Consider the following 17,982-nt stretch of genomic DNA (forward strand, 5'->3'; position numbering starts at 1 on the left):
ATCACAGTGGTACTTTGGCATTAAGTAGTCAATAATATAAGAACAATAAAGCTAAATTTAAAAAATCCCTACGCAGGCCTACAGCTCCAGCTGAAGACTTGGCCTGGACCTTACCACGCTTGTGAGAAAGCCTCCTATTATGAGCCATGCAGCAGAAAGAAGACAACAGCAGCAACAACAACAACAACATACAGTTACTTTACATATAAAGCAGATAAATATAAAGACGAGGTATAAGAAATGAAAATAACATATACACTAAAAACATCCCAACAGAAACGGGCTTTATTTAAACCAGACAAGTGAATTCTTCCATTAGCATCAACTTCTTCAAGACTCAAGGATATGGAAATGAAAGGTGGTGCTCCGTAAGGTAGAGAGGTGAAGATTGACCAAAGAGTAACTGTATTGCCTTTTAAAAAGCCCTTGTGAGGGTTCCCTCAATCCAAAAGACTGTTAGATCTTGGGTTACAGTGTGCATACAACATCCTCATTTGAAAGTGACCCATCTAGCTTAATGAAAACCTTTCAGAAGGAAATGTCTCTATATGTGAGTATCATAAATTATATTTAAGTTTAGAAATGAAATAAAGTACAAATCTCAGTTTAAATACTAACACAGAAATTTAAAAAAAAAAAAACTTTAACATTATTACTCATGATGTCTTGTTACATGGTTCCTAGGTACAAACATGTACAAAACAGATCATTATTTCTGACACCTCAACTCATGACTTCCCCTAAATCTAGTGTGACCAGATTAGCTATGGGAGCCCCTCCAAACTTTACACAGGGATTTGCTGCCATTCATACAGCATACAGAAATGAGGATAATTTATGACAGACTATTTTAACGTAGTGTAAAGTAAATCCAATGAAACATTATAACTATGAGGGGTAAGAAGACAAAGATAAAATTGCATATAATGTTCAGTGTTTGCCACTTTCATTAACCCTTTCCTATAAAGTCTTCTCACTGCAGTCACATTTTTAGAACTTCAGATTATGTGTTTAACTTTGTGTTGAGTTGGTCAGCACCTTGATTCACATGAGCAATCACAACAAGGAAAGCGTATAGATAGATAAGAGTGAGATCACAGGGGACAAAAACAGGAGGAGGACTTTTTTTTTTTTGTCCTAAGACATGAAACAGAAAGGATAAGAGAAGAGAGTAAACAAACAAACAAAGTGTTCACAGTGCAACATGCCAGATTCGTAGTTTCATTTGAAACCAAGAGCAAATCATGAAACGTCATGAAAAAATATAAGTAAAGGTAAAATCTCCTAGAGTAATTACTAAATGAAGTTCAAATTACCGCAATGATCAGTAAACCCCAGAAGAAAAGTGAACAGCGCTTTCATTTCAGGCCCCTCTTAAACATCGCACAACTTTTCAAAGTTAATGCATGAACTTGGCAGGTTTGGCCACGCTGCACAATTTCTTTTTTAAAAAATACAGTATACAGAAAAAAATTATTATATTCCCCATTTTGTATCATAAGCTGGAAACCTAAGAGCAAAAGATCTAGGATTTTAAGTTATTTACAAATACAGCAGGTTCATCCACCACAGTGGCTTGGCTTCTGTCCCAAGGAGATGTCACCTTCTCTGGCAGTGTCTGTCAGTTCTCTGTCCCCATGGGAGGCTGTTTCATCTACTGCGCATCAGTCATTTTGAACAGTTCCAACAGGGCCCCAACAGCTCCAAAATAACCCTACAAAACAAGAGAGAACCTCTGTAGGATTGTTTCTTGAGTTTTAGCCAAAGAACTATTATTGTCACTAGTTCTCAGAAAGCTGCCCTGAACTTTACAGATGTATAATATTAAAAACAGAATTCATGGCTGGGGATATGGGCTAGAAGCAGGACCCGTGTAGAGGCTATGCAGTTGACTTCCTGCAACACAAAACAAACAAACGCTGATCTCTTTGCAAAAAGATTGAGTGATCAAATAACTATAATTTATCTGAAAGCATATTTATCTATACTAACATAGGAAAGAACTTAGGGCTGTATCTGGCATATGGTATCACTGCCTTCCTGTAAAATAGAAGCTATTATTTCATGAAAATGAAGATTTCTAAAACTCAGCTGTTTTAGGAACTAGTGTCTTAGTCATTGGACTACTAAATGCAACAAAATACCAAAGAGTGGGTGGCTTATAAACAACAGAACTTCATTTCCTGGTGTTTGTCAAAGCCATGCTCCTTGTGGAGTGCTGTGTCACCTTAACCTGCCTTTGCAAAGGGGGGCTCTTTTATAGCGATGCTATTCCTCTCCAGAGAGCTCAGCCCTCAGCTTCTCATAAAATCGTCTTGGGGTTAGGGTTTTAGTGTATGAAGGGGTGGGGAGGATGCTAGGACATACAAATCCCAAGTCCCTAGCTAACTAGTCTCGAAAGGGCTGGAGACACAGCTCCTCGTTTGCCTGGCTCAGCAGTTACCTCAGAGGTGGCGCGGATATGTCGGGATCTTTACTGCAGCTGCTCTACTGCCTTATCACATGCTAGAAATTATTCTGAGTTCTTTACATGTGTTAAATCATTCCATCATCAATCACGGGGACATACTGACATCAATCCTCAACATACTGACTTCATACATGTTGGATAACTACACAGAAGTGTGGCTGCTGGGTCATCTAATTCTACTTTTAGTTCTCCAAAGAACTTTTCATACTGTTCCCACAACAGTTTTAATAATAATTCACATTTCCAAATGACTTTTTGTTTTCATTTCAGTAACCATCTTCAAATCTCCACTGCTGATGAAGAAAGCTTCCACTGTATAAATGACTTTTTTTTTTTTTTGTGGAGACGGTAATAAATATGAAGTTAAAAGGCAATTTTCTACTTGATTAATTTTGAAATACAGAGACCTACCTCATATGTTAGACAACCCAAAATACTCATAGGACAATTAAGTCCCCTGTGAGCCTGACCTACCTCATGTTCCAAAAACAGTGCTTTCAGCTGTCCTTTAGACCAAAAGTCCATGGCATACGCTAGCAACTTCATTGAGACCATATTGATTCTGAGAAAGTTCCCAACAAATACAACTCTGTCAATATTCTGAAAAAAACAAAACAAACAAACAAACAAAAACAACAAGAAAACAATTAAACCAGGGCTTAAAACAGCATTTAGTAAAAACTCAGTGTTATGTGTGTGGTTGTAGATGACCCCGCTCAGTCAATGTCTGTAAATGGAAATATTTCAGCATCTCCAAAACCCAAGTGAAACCGACAGAGCATTCCACAGAACAGAAGGGGCAGATTTTGGTCGGGCTACACTGGCTTTTTTCTTAATGTGACAACAAACTAGATTCAGTTGGGAAGAGGATCCTCAGCTGAGGTGTCTCCATCAGACTGGTCTGTAGGCAAGTCTGGGGGGCCATTTTCATGATTGATGTGGGACGGCCCAGCTCCCTGTGGGTGTCACATGGTGTCATGGATGGCTTGTCTAAGGCTGAGCAGGTCAGCATCAGGAAGCAGCTCTCCTCTGTGGTCTCTGCTTCAGGCCCCGCCTCCAGGGTCTTGCTCTGCTTGCGCTGCTGCCTTGGCTTCCCTCAGTGATGGAGTTTGATTAGGAAATGAAGGCCCAGTAAATCCTTTCCACCCCAGACTGCCACCTCATGCTCTTTATCACAGCAACAGAAAGCAAACTAGAGCGTGGGCAAAGCAGACAGGAAAAGGAACGGGTCGTCAGGTTATTGTTTACAGTTATTATGCCAGGTTGCATTAAGCCTGATATATCTTCCGTTTACAAACATATATTATATGTGTGTGTGTGTTATATAATATATATATAATTGAAAATGGAGTTGAAGTTACAGTTAAATCTGTCCCTCAGCCCCCCCCCAAACTCCAAGCATAAAACACTCTCACAACCAACTTATAAGTGAAATGAATGGCTGTGGTGTGATTTGTTCATCTACTAAGACTGGGATATAATGAAGAAACAATATCCATCTCTGCCTTCAAAAGTAGACTATCTTGTCTGAGCAACAGAAGGGTTAAAATACGGTAACATGGGTGTAGATTTTCATTCTGTGAAACACTTATGAACATTCCTCTCATTCCGTGCATGCAGACAGGCTTCGGCTCCCGCAGCTCTTCCCACTCTACCCTAAGGTATTTCTGAAGCTAAAGACTGAGCTCAGCCTGCAGATGCTGGACCAAGGCCAGTTGCCATGGTCACTCAGATCAAAGGGAAGAGAGCCTTGCAGATGGTTATTTTCTGCTCTGTCTACCACGAGTAATCAAGGTCTAGGAATATCATCTTTGAAATGTCTCAAGTTTTAACAATAGATGTTCATGAAGACATTAGTCACTGAAAATATTCCGTGAGTGAAGGACTTAGGTACTTTCAGTATATTTCCATTAGAAATAAAGTTTGGAGCCACAAACTAACCAGACTACAGAACATGCAAGGTAAAGAAAGAGTTGGCGGGGGTGGGGGGGGGGGGGGGGGGGGGTGGGGGGGGGGGAGTGGGGCTGAGGGACAGATTTAACTGTAACTTCAACTCCATTTTCAATTATATATATATATTAATATAATATATATGTACATACATATAAAGAGGAATTTAACTAAACTTAGGGGGCACAAAGTAGAACTCTTGTATCACCCTACTAGGAAGACAGATGGAGTAGAGTCAGCATTAAATTCTGACAAGCATTTTCTAGAATTTCAAAGAAAGGCCAGGTGGGTCAAAATTACAAATGTTTGACAAAGAAGGAAAATGAGAGGTGACTAAGGAAAACAGAAGTGAGCTCTTCTCAAGAGTGACGTAATGCTGGAGAGGCAGCTCAGCAGCTAAGGGCACATGCTGCTCTTGCAAAGGACCAGAGTTTGGTTCCCAGCAGACACACGAGGCAGTTCATAACCGCCTATAACTACAGCTCCAGGGTATCCAATGCTTCTGACCTCTGCAACCACCTGCACTCACGTTCACATAGCTACAAAGACAGATAGATACGCACATAATTGAGAGCAATAAAAACTAATGTCGGGCTGGAGAGATGGCTCAGAGGTTAAGAGCACCGACTGCTCTTCCAGAGGTCCTGAGTTCAATTCCCAGCAACCACATGGTGGCTCATAACCATCTGTAATGAGTTCTGGTGCCCTCCTCTGTATACATAATAAATAAATAAATCTTTAAAAAAAAAAAAAAAAACTAATGTCAAAGTAGAAGAGCTATGATACTCAAAATCTAGTAAAATTGATTTGTTTACTTGAAAAATTATCTTCAGTACATATCAAAATAAATGATTTGTTAATTAATAGAGTTCCTGCAAGCCAACAAGAAAGCAGGATCAACAATCCAATACTCAATAGGTGAATAGTATAGTAATAGACTGTTCACAGGTGCACAAAATGAGAATGACTGAACCAGCAAGAAGGCTCACTGGGTAAAGGTGCTTGCTGTTAAGCCTGATGACTTGAATTTAATGTCTCGAACCAGCAGAGCACAAGGAAAAAAACTGACTCCCAGGAGTTGTCCTTTGACAAGGACCATAGTATGTTTGCAGCCCTACACATACATCCACACAGAAAAACATAAAAAAAAAAAAAAAAAAAAAAAAACATAAAATAAAATAAAAAATACATAATCACTTATATTAAGGTATAATTTCTTTTCTATTAGATTAAAAAATATTTAAAAAAAAAAAAAGGTTAACAGCCCTCTTAGAAATTTATATATTATGCTTAGTGGAAAAACAAATTAGAACTATGTTTATGGAAGGAGTTTTTGTTTGTTTGTTTGTTTTTTGTTTTTGTTGTTGTTGTTTTTCGAGACGGGGTTTCTCTGTGTAGCTTTGGAGCCTGTCCTGGAACTCACTTTGTAGACCAGGCTGGCCTCGAACTCACAGAGCACCTGGCTCTGACTCCTGAGTGATGGGATTAAAGGCATGTGCTACCACTGCCCAGCTATGGAAGGAGTTTTATGATGTCTGTCAAAATTATAATCAATGTACCCATTGATTCAGAAATTTATCTTTTTAATTTAATTAATTAATTCATTTTGTTTGAGACAAAGTTTTACTATGCAGATTTGGCTTGCCTGAAAGCAACTATGTAGACCAGGCTGGCCTCAGATTCACAGAGATCTGCCTGTTTCTGCCTCTTGAATTCTGGTACTAAAGGTGTGGGCTCCTATGCCCAGTTAAAAATTTATCTTACAGATAATACTGACATTTATACAAAATCGTATGTTGTATAAATGTGTGCATAATACATATGTATAAAACATATACATGTATATACTAAAGGATTTTTGATAATGCAAAGGCTAAAAAAATACCCTAAGTATCAGAAAAGTGCTCAAGTCTTTAATAGCATGTAGAGTACTAGACAGCTACTACAAATGCTGAAATAGAAATACAGCAATCTCAAGACACATTGTGTAAAACAGTGAGAGGCAATATTTTCAGAGGTGCATATCTGAAGTATGTGCAGGTTGAAAATGATGGTGGACCTAAACTTCTCATGTTTAAGCTAAAAAGAGGAGTAGAAGAAGGAGAAACAAGAAAAGAGATAGATGAGGCACGGGTGGCCAAGTCCTAGAAACCGCTCAGTATGAACTGATCCATAGGAGTCCTTTATCCCCTATCCTTCACATATACCCAGAAACTTTCACAATAAAACCCCAAACCAGCAAAGCAGGATGCAGCATAGTATGTAGAGGGTGGACTGTATAGTTTATGACTATTTCCCAGCTGATTCTCCAGAAGATCTGGGTTCAGTTCCCAGGACCCACATGTCAGTTCACAATTGTCTGTAACTCCAGTCCCAGAGTATCTGATACCCTCTTCTAGCCTTGGTGGGCACTACACACATGTAGTGCACAAAAATACATGCAGGCAAGACACTCATACATACACAAATACATTTTTAAAAAGAGACAATGTTCTGTAGAGCTTGCTATCTTTGAAAGCACATGTTTATGTCAATCCATATAAAACACAGAATAAGGACAAATCAAATCTAAAAACAAGGGACCTTCCCTAGTGAGATTGAAGGGGAGGTGAGTGTAGAAATGGACTTGCTTCCCTGACTGCCTGTCTTCTGTCTTTGGGACTCTGCACTATCTACTCAAAACTAAATAAAAGGTGCAATGCATGCTGCTGGGAAAGAAATGACATCAACAGCCTGAGCCAGCTGTGGTGGACCTTGTGTGTAACAACTGTCCAAGCAAGATGTGCCCACAGGTACAACAGTGGTAAGTGTACTATGGGGTAACCTACTGCTGTCAGTTGGAATTGAGACACACTTCCCAGGAGGAAATTCACATCTGGTGATACACACCCAGTTAATACCTGTGCCTGGGGAGGTCAAGAGGCCCTAGTTGGGAAACTATTGTGTTTGCTCAAAGAACATGATGTGCCTATCAAAATTATCTTCTAAGTAGTTGTCTGTGCCCACGGATTAGAGATGACGTCAGCTTTAGTCAGAGGAGCATTCACGTATAAATGACAGCTGAATGACCTGGCGTCTATAGCTCTTCCTCTAAGGCTCAAGCAATATAGTGGGGAAAGGAATGGAGAGAATGTAAGGGCCAGAGGAGGGGGAGTGAAGAGAGCACTGCTGACTTCCGGCTGTGACGAGGCTGTCGGACTCACAGCAGCTGGGATGACCTGCACAAGGTCGGGCCTTGTCACTGGGGTGGGAAGGGCTCATAGGTCCCACCCCTCCCCGAGGATTTATACAGTCCATGGCTGATGGAGGATGGAGCAACATTGTCTTTTTTGCTCTTGTAAACAAACCTTCACCAAGACTCCTGTTAAAAATCATTAATGAAAATCACTGGTGAGATTGAAGCGGGGTGGGGGTGGGGGGCTAGGGGGTAGAAAGGGAGGCTAGGGGGTCACTTGGGAGGAGGAAGGGGAATCAGTGCCAGTGGGAGAGGGTGCAAGAAAGAGTAAGGGAGGCAAATATGATCAAAATATACTCCGTACAGTATGAAAATGTCATAATAAAACGCATTATGAACTGATATATGCTAATGAAAAGATAAATAAAGCTTAAAGTTGGGGGGAAAGGCTGGAGTGATGGCTCAGTGGTTAAGAGTAAGAAAATGATGCACTTCCAGAAGACCCGAGTTTGATTCCCAGCACCCACATCAGATAGCTTACAACTCCCTGTAACTCTAGCCCTGGGGGTTCTACCTCCTCTGGACTCTGGGGGCATCTGGCTCCCATGTATGCCCGTGATGTGCACACATATACATCATTTAAAACAATAAAATCAATTTTAAAACTTCAAAAAAAAAAAAGTTGAGAGGAGAGCATTTCACTATCATAACAAAACCCAACTCAGCTTCAGGCAATGTGGTGCCCCATCATATGACATGGCTAAAATCAAAGATTCTCCAATCAGCAACTGTGGAGAGCGATACAAGGCCTGATGACCTTGGATTCTGCTCTCCCAGGGAAATCTGATAGTGCCAACCCCTGAGCTGTTCAGAGAGCCACATTAACTCGGCAGCCTCTAGAAGATCCTTGGTCCCAGGGTAGTCACTCCATCACTGAACTGCACAGGAAACATGCAAGGTAGTTGCTCAAGCCAGCAGATAACGTGTACATTTTCTAATGCGAAAGAATAAAGGCAGTTGGCCTCTCCCAAAGGGATTCTGATATCTGTGAAAAGACCTGGCCCGTTCCAGCAGACTACAGGGCTGGAGGTAACTCTGGAAAGTAGGGGAAAGGGCACAGTTGCTCTGTGGGGCAAAGGGTGTCACTATGCAATTGACCTTTGAGAGCCATGAGCGCAGCCAGCCTACCCACACACATTAGTCTTTCAGCTTGTTTAGCTACTTGGAAAAACACACTGTAAAGGTTAAAGCCTGAAAAAATAAACCTTTGTTTCCAATGAATCTCTTGACTGAAGTGGACTTTGAGAAGCATGTCTCTGGAAGCTGATCACCAGCAGCTTCCCATTTAAACCTAAGTGGACTAGGGACTTCCAGTAAATGCTGACTCCTCTCCAGGTGACTGTGATATACTCTAGTCAGTGGTGTGAAAGGAGGGAGTCTCTTTTTGTAACCACCAAGTTCAAAGCCAGGATCGGCATTAAAACAAAGCAAAACCAACCAACCCAAGCAAACAAACAAACTTGCCTTGTAATTCAGCTCGGCAGGGTCTTGACAGATCCCCTGGAGCTGCAGTTAGAGGCAGTGGTGACCACCAGGCTTGGGTGCTGGAAACTGAACTCAAGTCCTCTACAACAGCAGCATGTGTTTTTAACCACTGAGCCATCTCTTTAGCCCTTCACAAAGGCTTTGAAGTATCTGTGAAGTTTTATTTATTGATCTAGGCAGAGTGTGTGTGTGTGTGTGTGTGTGTGTGTGTGTGTGTGTGTGTGTACGCACACAAGTGTGTGATACTTATGATATTTACAGTTTGAACTGTCTTTTGCAAGCATGCCATATTTCTATTTAAAAATTATGTATTTCAAAACCTCTTACTGACCTGCTGTGTCTTTTTTTTTTAAAAAAAAGATTTATTTTTATTTATGTATGAGTGCTCTATCTGCATGTTCTAACTGCATGCTCTAACTTCATGCCAGAAGAGGGCATAAAGATCCCACTATTGATGGTTGTGAGCCACCATGTGGTTGCTGGGAATTGAACTCAGGACCTCTGGAAGCCAGTGCTCTTAACTGCTGAGCCATCTCTCCAGCCCCACCCCTCCTCCCTTTTTAAAAAAAGATTCATTTATGTATTTATTTAATGTACCTGCTGTGGTTCTTATCTATTTCTCCTATTACCTGTTCCATGCCCCAACTTCTTTATCTTGTCTTCCTAATACACCTTAAGGAGAGGGTTGTTCTACTTCTTAAATCTTCTTTCTTAGAAAGGGATTCCACTTTTTTTTTTCCTCAGAAGAATGTAATCTTTCAAAACTTGTTAATAAAGCTTTGTCTGCCCCCAGCTCTACCCGCTTCTTGTGCCCTGGGCTCTGGATGGCCTTGACTGTAGCAAGCTCTCTTTGCTTTGATAGCCCTGTACAATGCTGCTTGAACTCCATGCCACAAGGCAACACTGTAAAGAAGCTGAAAGCAGAGAGAATATCAAGTACCGCAGGTGGGAGCGTTTTATGAGTAATTATACACACACACACACACACACACACACACACACACACACACACACACGGCGAATGGCCCGTGTACTGGGATTCTGACATGCTTCCACAGGGGTATCTATTTAAAAGTAAACTATATTATCTTCTTTCCCACTCACTCTACCCTTCTGTTCTCTAAGGCGCGACCACAGAAGAAAGGGTGAGATTCCTAAGAATGACAGCAGTTATTATACTGCCCAAGAGGGTATCTGGGGATGCCTCCGGCCCCCTGGCTTTCTCAGGGTTAAAGCCTTACCTCATTCAGCGCACACATCCGAGCAATGGAGCCGATGTTGTTGGTGATGGTGACCAGTGTGGCACGGGCGAGGTCTTCCTTGCTGATGGACTCTCTCTTTTCTTTACTCATCATGTTGCCAAAGCTATGTTGGAAATATCAGTGAGAGGATTCAAAGTCACCCCCAGGCAGGACCCAAGCTTCCACCAAGGTACTCTGGGAAGCACTATGAATAATCCTGTTTAAACTCAATGACCTGTCTTTGCTATTATGGTTTAAAAGCAGACAGTGTTACACTATGAATGGCTGGCTGTCTGCTTCTTAACAAGGGACAAAGCAGTATGACTATTAATGGGGAAGAAACTTGTAATGCTTCTAGAAGCTATCTGGACAAGAACAGAACAGGGGAAACTGGCATTTTCCAGAACCTTCTTTCAAAGTTGCCTTATTTTAAGCACAAGTGGTAACCGTCTTGGTGCTTCATTAAGGACAGGTGATCAAGTCTGAGATCTGACATGACAGATATTTACACCCGGCTGGTAGGCTGGCATTTATTTTTAAAAAAAAGAAAACTAGATGAATGGCCAGGGCGGACAGCCTGACTTGTGTGGATTCTCTACAGCTCCTAGCCACTTAGTCTCTACCTTGATGCTACAGCAGATCCTTGAAGGCCAAATCGTTCATAGTCTCCTCCGTAAATGTCCTTCACCAGCTTATCAACATTGGTGCTGTCGCCTTTAGCTGCCATCTCCAGAGCTTCTTCAAAGGTCTCACAACCAGTCAGCAAGCAACACAGGCCTAGGAATGTCCCGCCTCCAAGACTGAAGGACAATAAGGTTGATTTTTTTTTTTAATTTTTGCTTCGTGATATGCCCATCCAAGTCCCCAGCTACAGCAAGACTATGAATGCGGGTTCAGAAAAATGCGGGAAAGCGAAGGAGCACTTTGTTGGAGAGCAGAGAGCATCTGAATCCAAGTGCTGGAGTCAGAACAGAACTCGAGGGTAGACTGGATAAGAAAAGCGGGCAGTGGCTAAGATCGAATGTCAAGAGGAACTTGCCCCTAAATTTGGGAACAGCATTGAGAAAGACTCTCACTGGTTTCTGTTGTGAGACCTTCAGCTAGCTGCTAGCCTACATGCTTCATTCAGTCTGCTCACCCACGAAAGGGGCCAAACCATGGTTTGTTCTGCTTGGAGAGTCTGAAAGCAGCACATAGCCAGAGAAATGGCTGGTGTTAGAACACCATCTGCAACTAAATGCAAGTACACGGGGGAAGAAATGGTGTACGCAGAGTTCACAACTATAGAGCCAGTCTCTGGGAAGAAACCTGACTCCTGACTGTCCCAGCATGTCCCCCAAAAGGCTGCCTTCCCTGACCCTGCTTCTCTACAGTAATCATCTCATCCTACCTCAGAAATTTTGAGAGTAAAACTACTATCTACCTAATAAAAGAATGCTTTCTACTAGTCTTTAGGAAAGGGTATTGCTTACTTCTAATTACCACCCACTAGTAAGAGTAAAAAAAGTCACAAGATGGTTCCAAATGCTGGAAGTATGTTTTAAAAGCTTTCCACTGTTTTGGAGGTTATGGTTCCAAAACAGACCTTGCTGCCAAACTTAGAAAATAATTTATGTAGCTGAGAATAAAATGAATTATATATCAATATCCAAGCTACCTGGTATCACAAAAACCCAAACCAGGGAAATAACTACCATTAGGGAAGTCATGGCAAGAAAGGGAACTTTAGTTCCCAACTGCTGGCAAAGGCTTCTCTCTGATTTACCATGCATGATAAATAGAGAAGAGCTTGCTGCTCATATCATTTGGTTCTGAAGCTTCAAAGAGCCAGTAATTCTGGGAAAACATTTTGCATTTGATCACCAGCTTTTAATTCTAAGGGGGAAAATTAAGTTGAGATTAAAGGAAAATAAATGTATGGCAAATTATACTGATTATCAATAATTACCAAGAAGACACCAGGTTATAGGCAAGGACATAGCTTTTAAATATTGTCTTCATAATAAAATTGTGTCATAGTCTCAGACTTTGATTCTAAAAGAAAAACAAAAAACAAAAAACCTTCAACTCAAGAGTTCTTTTTCCAAGGGCCATTTAGGTGTCGATGTGCACCACCAGCAAAAGCTACCCAAGTCACAGGTGTGGTGGCATCACAAGGAAACAGATAGGCACACATACCAAAAGAAAGTCTACCCTCATCTGCACACCAAACCCCATATGAATGTGTTTAATGAGAACACTTGGTGGGTTGTGAGCCGCCGACATTATCTTGTTTGCTCCCTGTATACTTAAAAAAAAGTCTTGGTTCTCATTTTTAGCTTTGATGGTTTTTGTCTCTGATAATCTTCTTTGAACATTAGGCATCCACCTTGATCAAGGCATTCAACCACCAACTCCAGATGTAGGCAACTCAAGAGACTGGCTGACTTAGAAAGAAGGCAACTCATCAACTGATGTGTTGGTAGAACTGGAAATGGGGTACGACTAGAAAATGGTGAGTGATTCCAGATAAAAAGCTGGATGGGAAAGCAGGCATGCATCTGGACAGCTGGTGTGCTGCTGACAGGAGAGAGGAATGCAAGGTCACAGAAGAGCCAAGAGTCTCTAGCACTTGTCATTACCCTCAACCTTCGTATTTAGTCAAGAAATTTTCTTGCTCACAAGCAGATACATCTGTCTGTTTTGACAGACATGTAGAAAAATCCTCAGTATACCAGAGACAAAATATATAGATAGAAAAGGGCACTGGATATTATTATTCATCAGAGCACTGGATATTATTATTCACCAGAGTGAGATAAAATCTTCAGTTTCTCATTTTAGTAATTGAATTGGCAATGCCTATAGAGCAATGGACATTGATGGGCATACGTGTAAATTCCTGAATGACCAAGGGAGATGCACTGTTCCTTCCACTTAAGTTCCAGAGTTACTTTCTTCTTTTAACAGACTACACACAGTAACATTACCTGTCAAGTATTAATTTTCTGACTGAGAATTGGATTTGTGTCACTGGAGGGAAAAATGACTGTCCCCAATCTAGGAAGCAGTGAAGGTATACAAAAGCAACCATTTAAAAACATGTAGAAGAAAATGGATATCATGAAATGTCGTGGCGTCTTCCATACACTGGTGCATCGGGGGAGGTGGCTCCCCCAGCCTGGGGTGTGAGTTTGAAGACTGGATCTAAGAGGATCCCCGATGCTCACTGGCCAGCACATCTGGCCTACCAGAATTGGTGAGCTTCCAGGTTCATTGGGAAACCTTGTCATGTATTTGTACCAGCACACACGTGTACACACACACACACACACACACACACACACACACACACACACACACACACAGGCATGGCTGCCTGTGACCCCAGGACTTGAAAGGCTATGGCTGATGTATTTTGTGGAAAATTCAAGGCTAGTTTGGGCCTCATAGTGAGACACTCCCTCAAAAAAACAAAAAATGAAATGAAATGAAATCCACCAAAAAAAAAAAAAATGCTTACAGGGAAAATATAAGAAAAAAAAAAAACGAACAAAAACTTGGAGTTACAACTCTCAGTTTATAAGAGAAGCAACAAAACTTGAAGCTTACACAATTTGCTTCCATCAATGGTCCCCACTGAGGTAGCTCAGTGGTAAAGAGCTTGCTTAATAGCAATGGTCCCCAAAGTGTGTCCCATATGCTAATTCTCACCACTGATCCTAAGAGTTTACATCTGATGTTTTCTAACATATAGCAAGAGCGACATCTGAGCTGGAAGTGGTGGCACACACCTGTAATACCAGCACTGGGAGACTGAGGCAGGAGGAGCATAAGTTCCTCAACATCTGGGGTTTGGAGGCATTACTCCATCTGTGAAGAAGCCACACTCACTACTAGCTCCATCACAGCTTCTCAGGATGATACAGATCCCTGGGGTCAGCATATCTGAGAACGCGTCTGTGATGTCGCTCATTAGCTATTGTGTATGTATCAACAAAAGTCTAAGTATTTCTAACCATGGGAAATGTGTAGCTTGTTATTACCTTGAGAGCAGCTTTACCAATCCAATGACTCCTGGGAGAAGTCTGTAGCGGTTGTAAAGCTTACACCTTCGCCAGGAAAGCACTCTAAGGGGAGACCTGCTTAGCTCGGTATTCGTATCTTGATCCTCCTGTTGGTCCTAAGGAGACCATGGGATCCGTGTTTGTTCCTGGGCAAGTAAGTAAGCTACTGTATTCTTAAAGAAAACATGTATGCAGTGCACATTATAGGAATTATAGTGCACATCTTTAATCCCAGCACTCAGGAGGAAGAGACAGGTAGATCTCTGTGAGTTTGAGGTTACCCTGGTTTTCACGATGCATCCCAGGCCAGTCAGAGCTACATAATGATAATGAATAATAATAAGTAAAATGAAAATTAAAAAACAGGAAAGGTGGGTACCTGGGAGCAGTTTATAAACAGAACAGATACTACATTCAGAACCCATGCCAACCTCAGTCGGAGTGTGTGTACCTGTAGCACTATTAATATTTGGGATCCCATATATCTTTTGCTGTTGGAGGAGCTGTCCTGTACATTACAGAATTTTATCAGTATCTCTGACTTCAACCTGCTACATGCTTGTAGTGTGTCCCACCTCCAACTGTAAGAACTAGAAATCTCTGCACACATTGGGTAATATCACTTTCTCCCAGGAACACTGATTCACACAGCGCCACCACAATTCATAGACACACACTAAAAAGGCAGATCCTTCCTCCCAGGGTGAAGAGCGCCACTGCAAAGTTTTCAGCACTGCAAACGCACTCCCCAGCCCGCCAAAAAAAAAAAAAAAAAAAAAGCAACAACATCCTTCATGGCAGAAATGAGGTCCCTGAGACCCAGACAAGTAATGTGCCACGTTCATTTGCCATGCACAGTGGTTTCAACACCATATCCTAAGCACACTCTATACAGCACCAGTCCTTTTTAGCTCCTCTAAAAAAGGGAGTTTTGTGGTTTAGCAAGTTGGAGGAATGTTTCATTCCAAATCAGCTTAATGTTGCTCAGAGCGGGCTTTCTTAATGACACTTGACAACAGAGCCTTTTGCCATGTGGAGCTCTCCATTGACTGGAAGCTGAGCCTGCTTGCCCTTCGTGGGTCTTAGAGTGCATGTATGGGGGGGGATCCTCAAAGTATTCTTGACCCCCTGGGGTCACGGGGCTGTGTTCCTGTACCCTGCATTCCAAAACTCCTACCAGCTGCACTGACTACCCACTCCTCACTTACATGAAAAGAGGAAAAACCATTACGTCTCTTTGCTGGTTGGGATGATATACGATTTCAAGCCATCTTTCCTGTCGTGACATCAAGAAGGTTCCCAGACAAAGTTTCTCTGAAGCATCTCTGACCATCCCAGTTCCCACCCCTGTCCCAACCAGCCTTCTCTTGAGCTTGCAGTCCTGGAGGTCCCTTTAGCACTCAGTACATCTACCTGCTGGCAAACTAATGTGTGCCAACCTCCTTCTCCACCCGAGTAGGATCTCCAGTAGACAAAGACCGTATGTTATCAACCTTTACATGAATCATCCTCTACTCCTCTAATGTCTCATCCAAAAAACTGGTCATGGTGGCTCAGGCCTAAACTCCCAGCACTCAGGAGACAGAGGCAGAACTTTGAGTCTGAGGCTAGCCTGGGCTTATACTCTAAAGCTTTAGGGTAGCCTTAACTACAAGTTAAGATCCTGTGCCCCAAAACAAACTAAAACAAATATCCAATAAAACCCCTTTTTGGTGAGTATAGGAGCCTAACATATTTCTTTTAAAAACATAGCCAATGTAAATAATCTTTTACCATGTACTGCTCATCATGAAATAGGCGTGGTTTAAGCATAAAGAGGCTCTCCTAGTCGAGAGCATGTTTACCTGGTCCCCGTAACTCGTTTGTAGTTGTCCTTGGAGTATACTGCTAGAATGCTGACACCTGAGCCCATGTTAACCAGCAACATAGGGTATGGGTTATCAAGGCAGTATGGCTTCTTTTGACACAACTCAGGATTTGTGGGGTTTTCAAAATAGTAACATTCTGGCTTGCCGTTGAAGCCAACTGAGTCAACGTAAAGCAGGCCCTGAATCAAACAGTCCAGTTCGTCCAGTTTATGCAGCTGCAGGTCGGCAATCTGCAAGAGAACAGAACCCTGTTAGATGCCACAGACTGTGTTGGGAGGAGCCGAGGAGGTGTGTGCTATCTGTAAGATTCATGTTCAAAGCAAAGAAATACTCTCCGACCCCTAAGTTGTGAAACAGTCACTGCCAGAAAAATAGCTGTGCTACAAGGACAAGAGCTTGCCAGATTCTTGGGAAAGCACCGATTAGCTTGTGTGATTGATGGTCTGAATACAGGCTCTTCTTGTCTTAACACTGAGAACCTGTGAGTGTGGTCTTATTTGGAAAACAGATCTTTGCAGATGTGAAACTTGAAGAAATCACTGTAGGTCGTCTGGATGGATCCTAATTCCAATGACAGGAGACACATTCAGGAAAGGTGTGAGAAGCCCAGAGGATTAAGACTTTTGAAGAAGACGGCAGAGATCTGAATGCTGCACCATGGTCTACGGGAGGCCAACAGCAAGCAGGCACTGGGAAAGGCGAGCAGTATAAACTGCCCGTGGCCTCTGCTGCAGAACTGTGTTGTTGCCAGTGCTCTGAGGGCCTCAAGAACTTTGATGGAAGGAATGTCTGTCGCTGTAAACCACCAAATTTGTGGTAAATTGTTGCAACAGCCAAGAGAGGTTAGTGAATTAGAATAGTGAGAAGCTAACAAGAACCATACATATCCTTGACAGAACATGGGGTCCAAAAGGCCTGGGAATGGATGAAGCAGAATCTCCTGGAACCCACGAAGCCTCTTCCCACACTTAGCTCTGAAGCAGATGGACCTGGCTTTGAACTCTACGTCTAAAACTTACTTAACTGAGATGACATGGGCTGAGTTATTTAGCTTCTCAGTGTTGCTATGAAGATTTCATGATAGTCACATGCTATCTGCACAGCACTCTCCATGCACACAGGGTTTACTAGCTGGAGAGGCCCAGGAGCGTCCTTTCAGAACTCTATGAGGTAAAACTTCCCTTTCTCAGGGATAAAAAGAGAAGGTGATGAACTACATGTGACATAAAGGTAGAAAGGAAGACTATTTTGGAGAGGAAGCAGGTCAGCCAGAGGCAAGCAGGGAGTGGGACACTGTGGGAGGGAGATGAATATGAACAGACATAGAAAATAAAAGTTAATCACTGCCTCAGCTCCAAGGCGGTGATCATTTTCCCTGGACAAAAACAAAAAAAGCAAAGGACTAGGGATGTAGCTCAGCAGTAGTGTGCCTGTACACCGTTTATGCAGCCCTGGTTCAACCACCAGGACTGCAAAAAAAAAAAAACCCTAAAACTTAACAATCACCAGCATGAAACTCAACCAATGAAGAAAGATATTTAATTTTCACACACACGCATACACAGAGAAACAAAGAGACAAACACACACACACACACACACACACACACACACACACAAAAGCCCTATGAGGCTAGATTTGTGGCACATGTCTATAATCCCAACACTGATGATGTCAATATAGGAAC

General features: G+C 42.0%; 1 protein-coding gene across 3 annotated transcripts in view; it reads right to left on the bottom strand.

The window, feature by feature from the left end:
• Positions 1-254: 254 nt before the first annotated feature.
• The window catches only part of Pank1 (pantothenate kinase 1), a 66,182-nt gene continuing 48,454 nt past the window's right edge, over positions 255-17,982 (bottom strand). For 2 of the 3 annotated variants that reach the window (XM_028859109.2, XM_028859111.2), the window contains exons 3-7: positions 16,272-16,525; positions 11,005-11,181; positions 10,382-10,505; positions 2,945-3,070; positions 255-1,714 (exon numbers count right to left, since the gene is read on the bottom strand). In XM_028859109.2, the coding sequence (XP_028714942.1) occupies positions 1,655-1,714; positions 2,945-3,070; positions 10,382-10,505; positions 11,005-11,181; positions 16,272-16,525 (741 nt within the window). In that variant the 3' untranslated portion in view covers positions 255-1,654. The remainder of the gene's footprint in view (positions 1,715-2,944; positions 3,071-10,381; positions 10,506-11,004; positions 11,182-16,271; positions 16,526-17,982) is intronic. The other variant, XM_028859110.2, reaches the window with a different exon arrangement.

The sequence above is a fragment of the Peromyscus leucopus genome, chromosome 1 (assembly GCF_004664715.2).
Source record: "Peromyscus leucopus breed LL Stock chromosome 1, UCI_PerLeu_2.1, whole genome shotgun sequence".
In the NCBI taxonomy this organism is placed as follows: Eukaryota; Metazoa; Chordata; class Mammalia; order Rodentia; family Cricetidae; genus Peromyscus; species Peromyscus leucopus.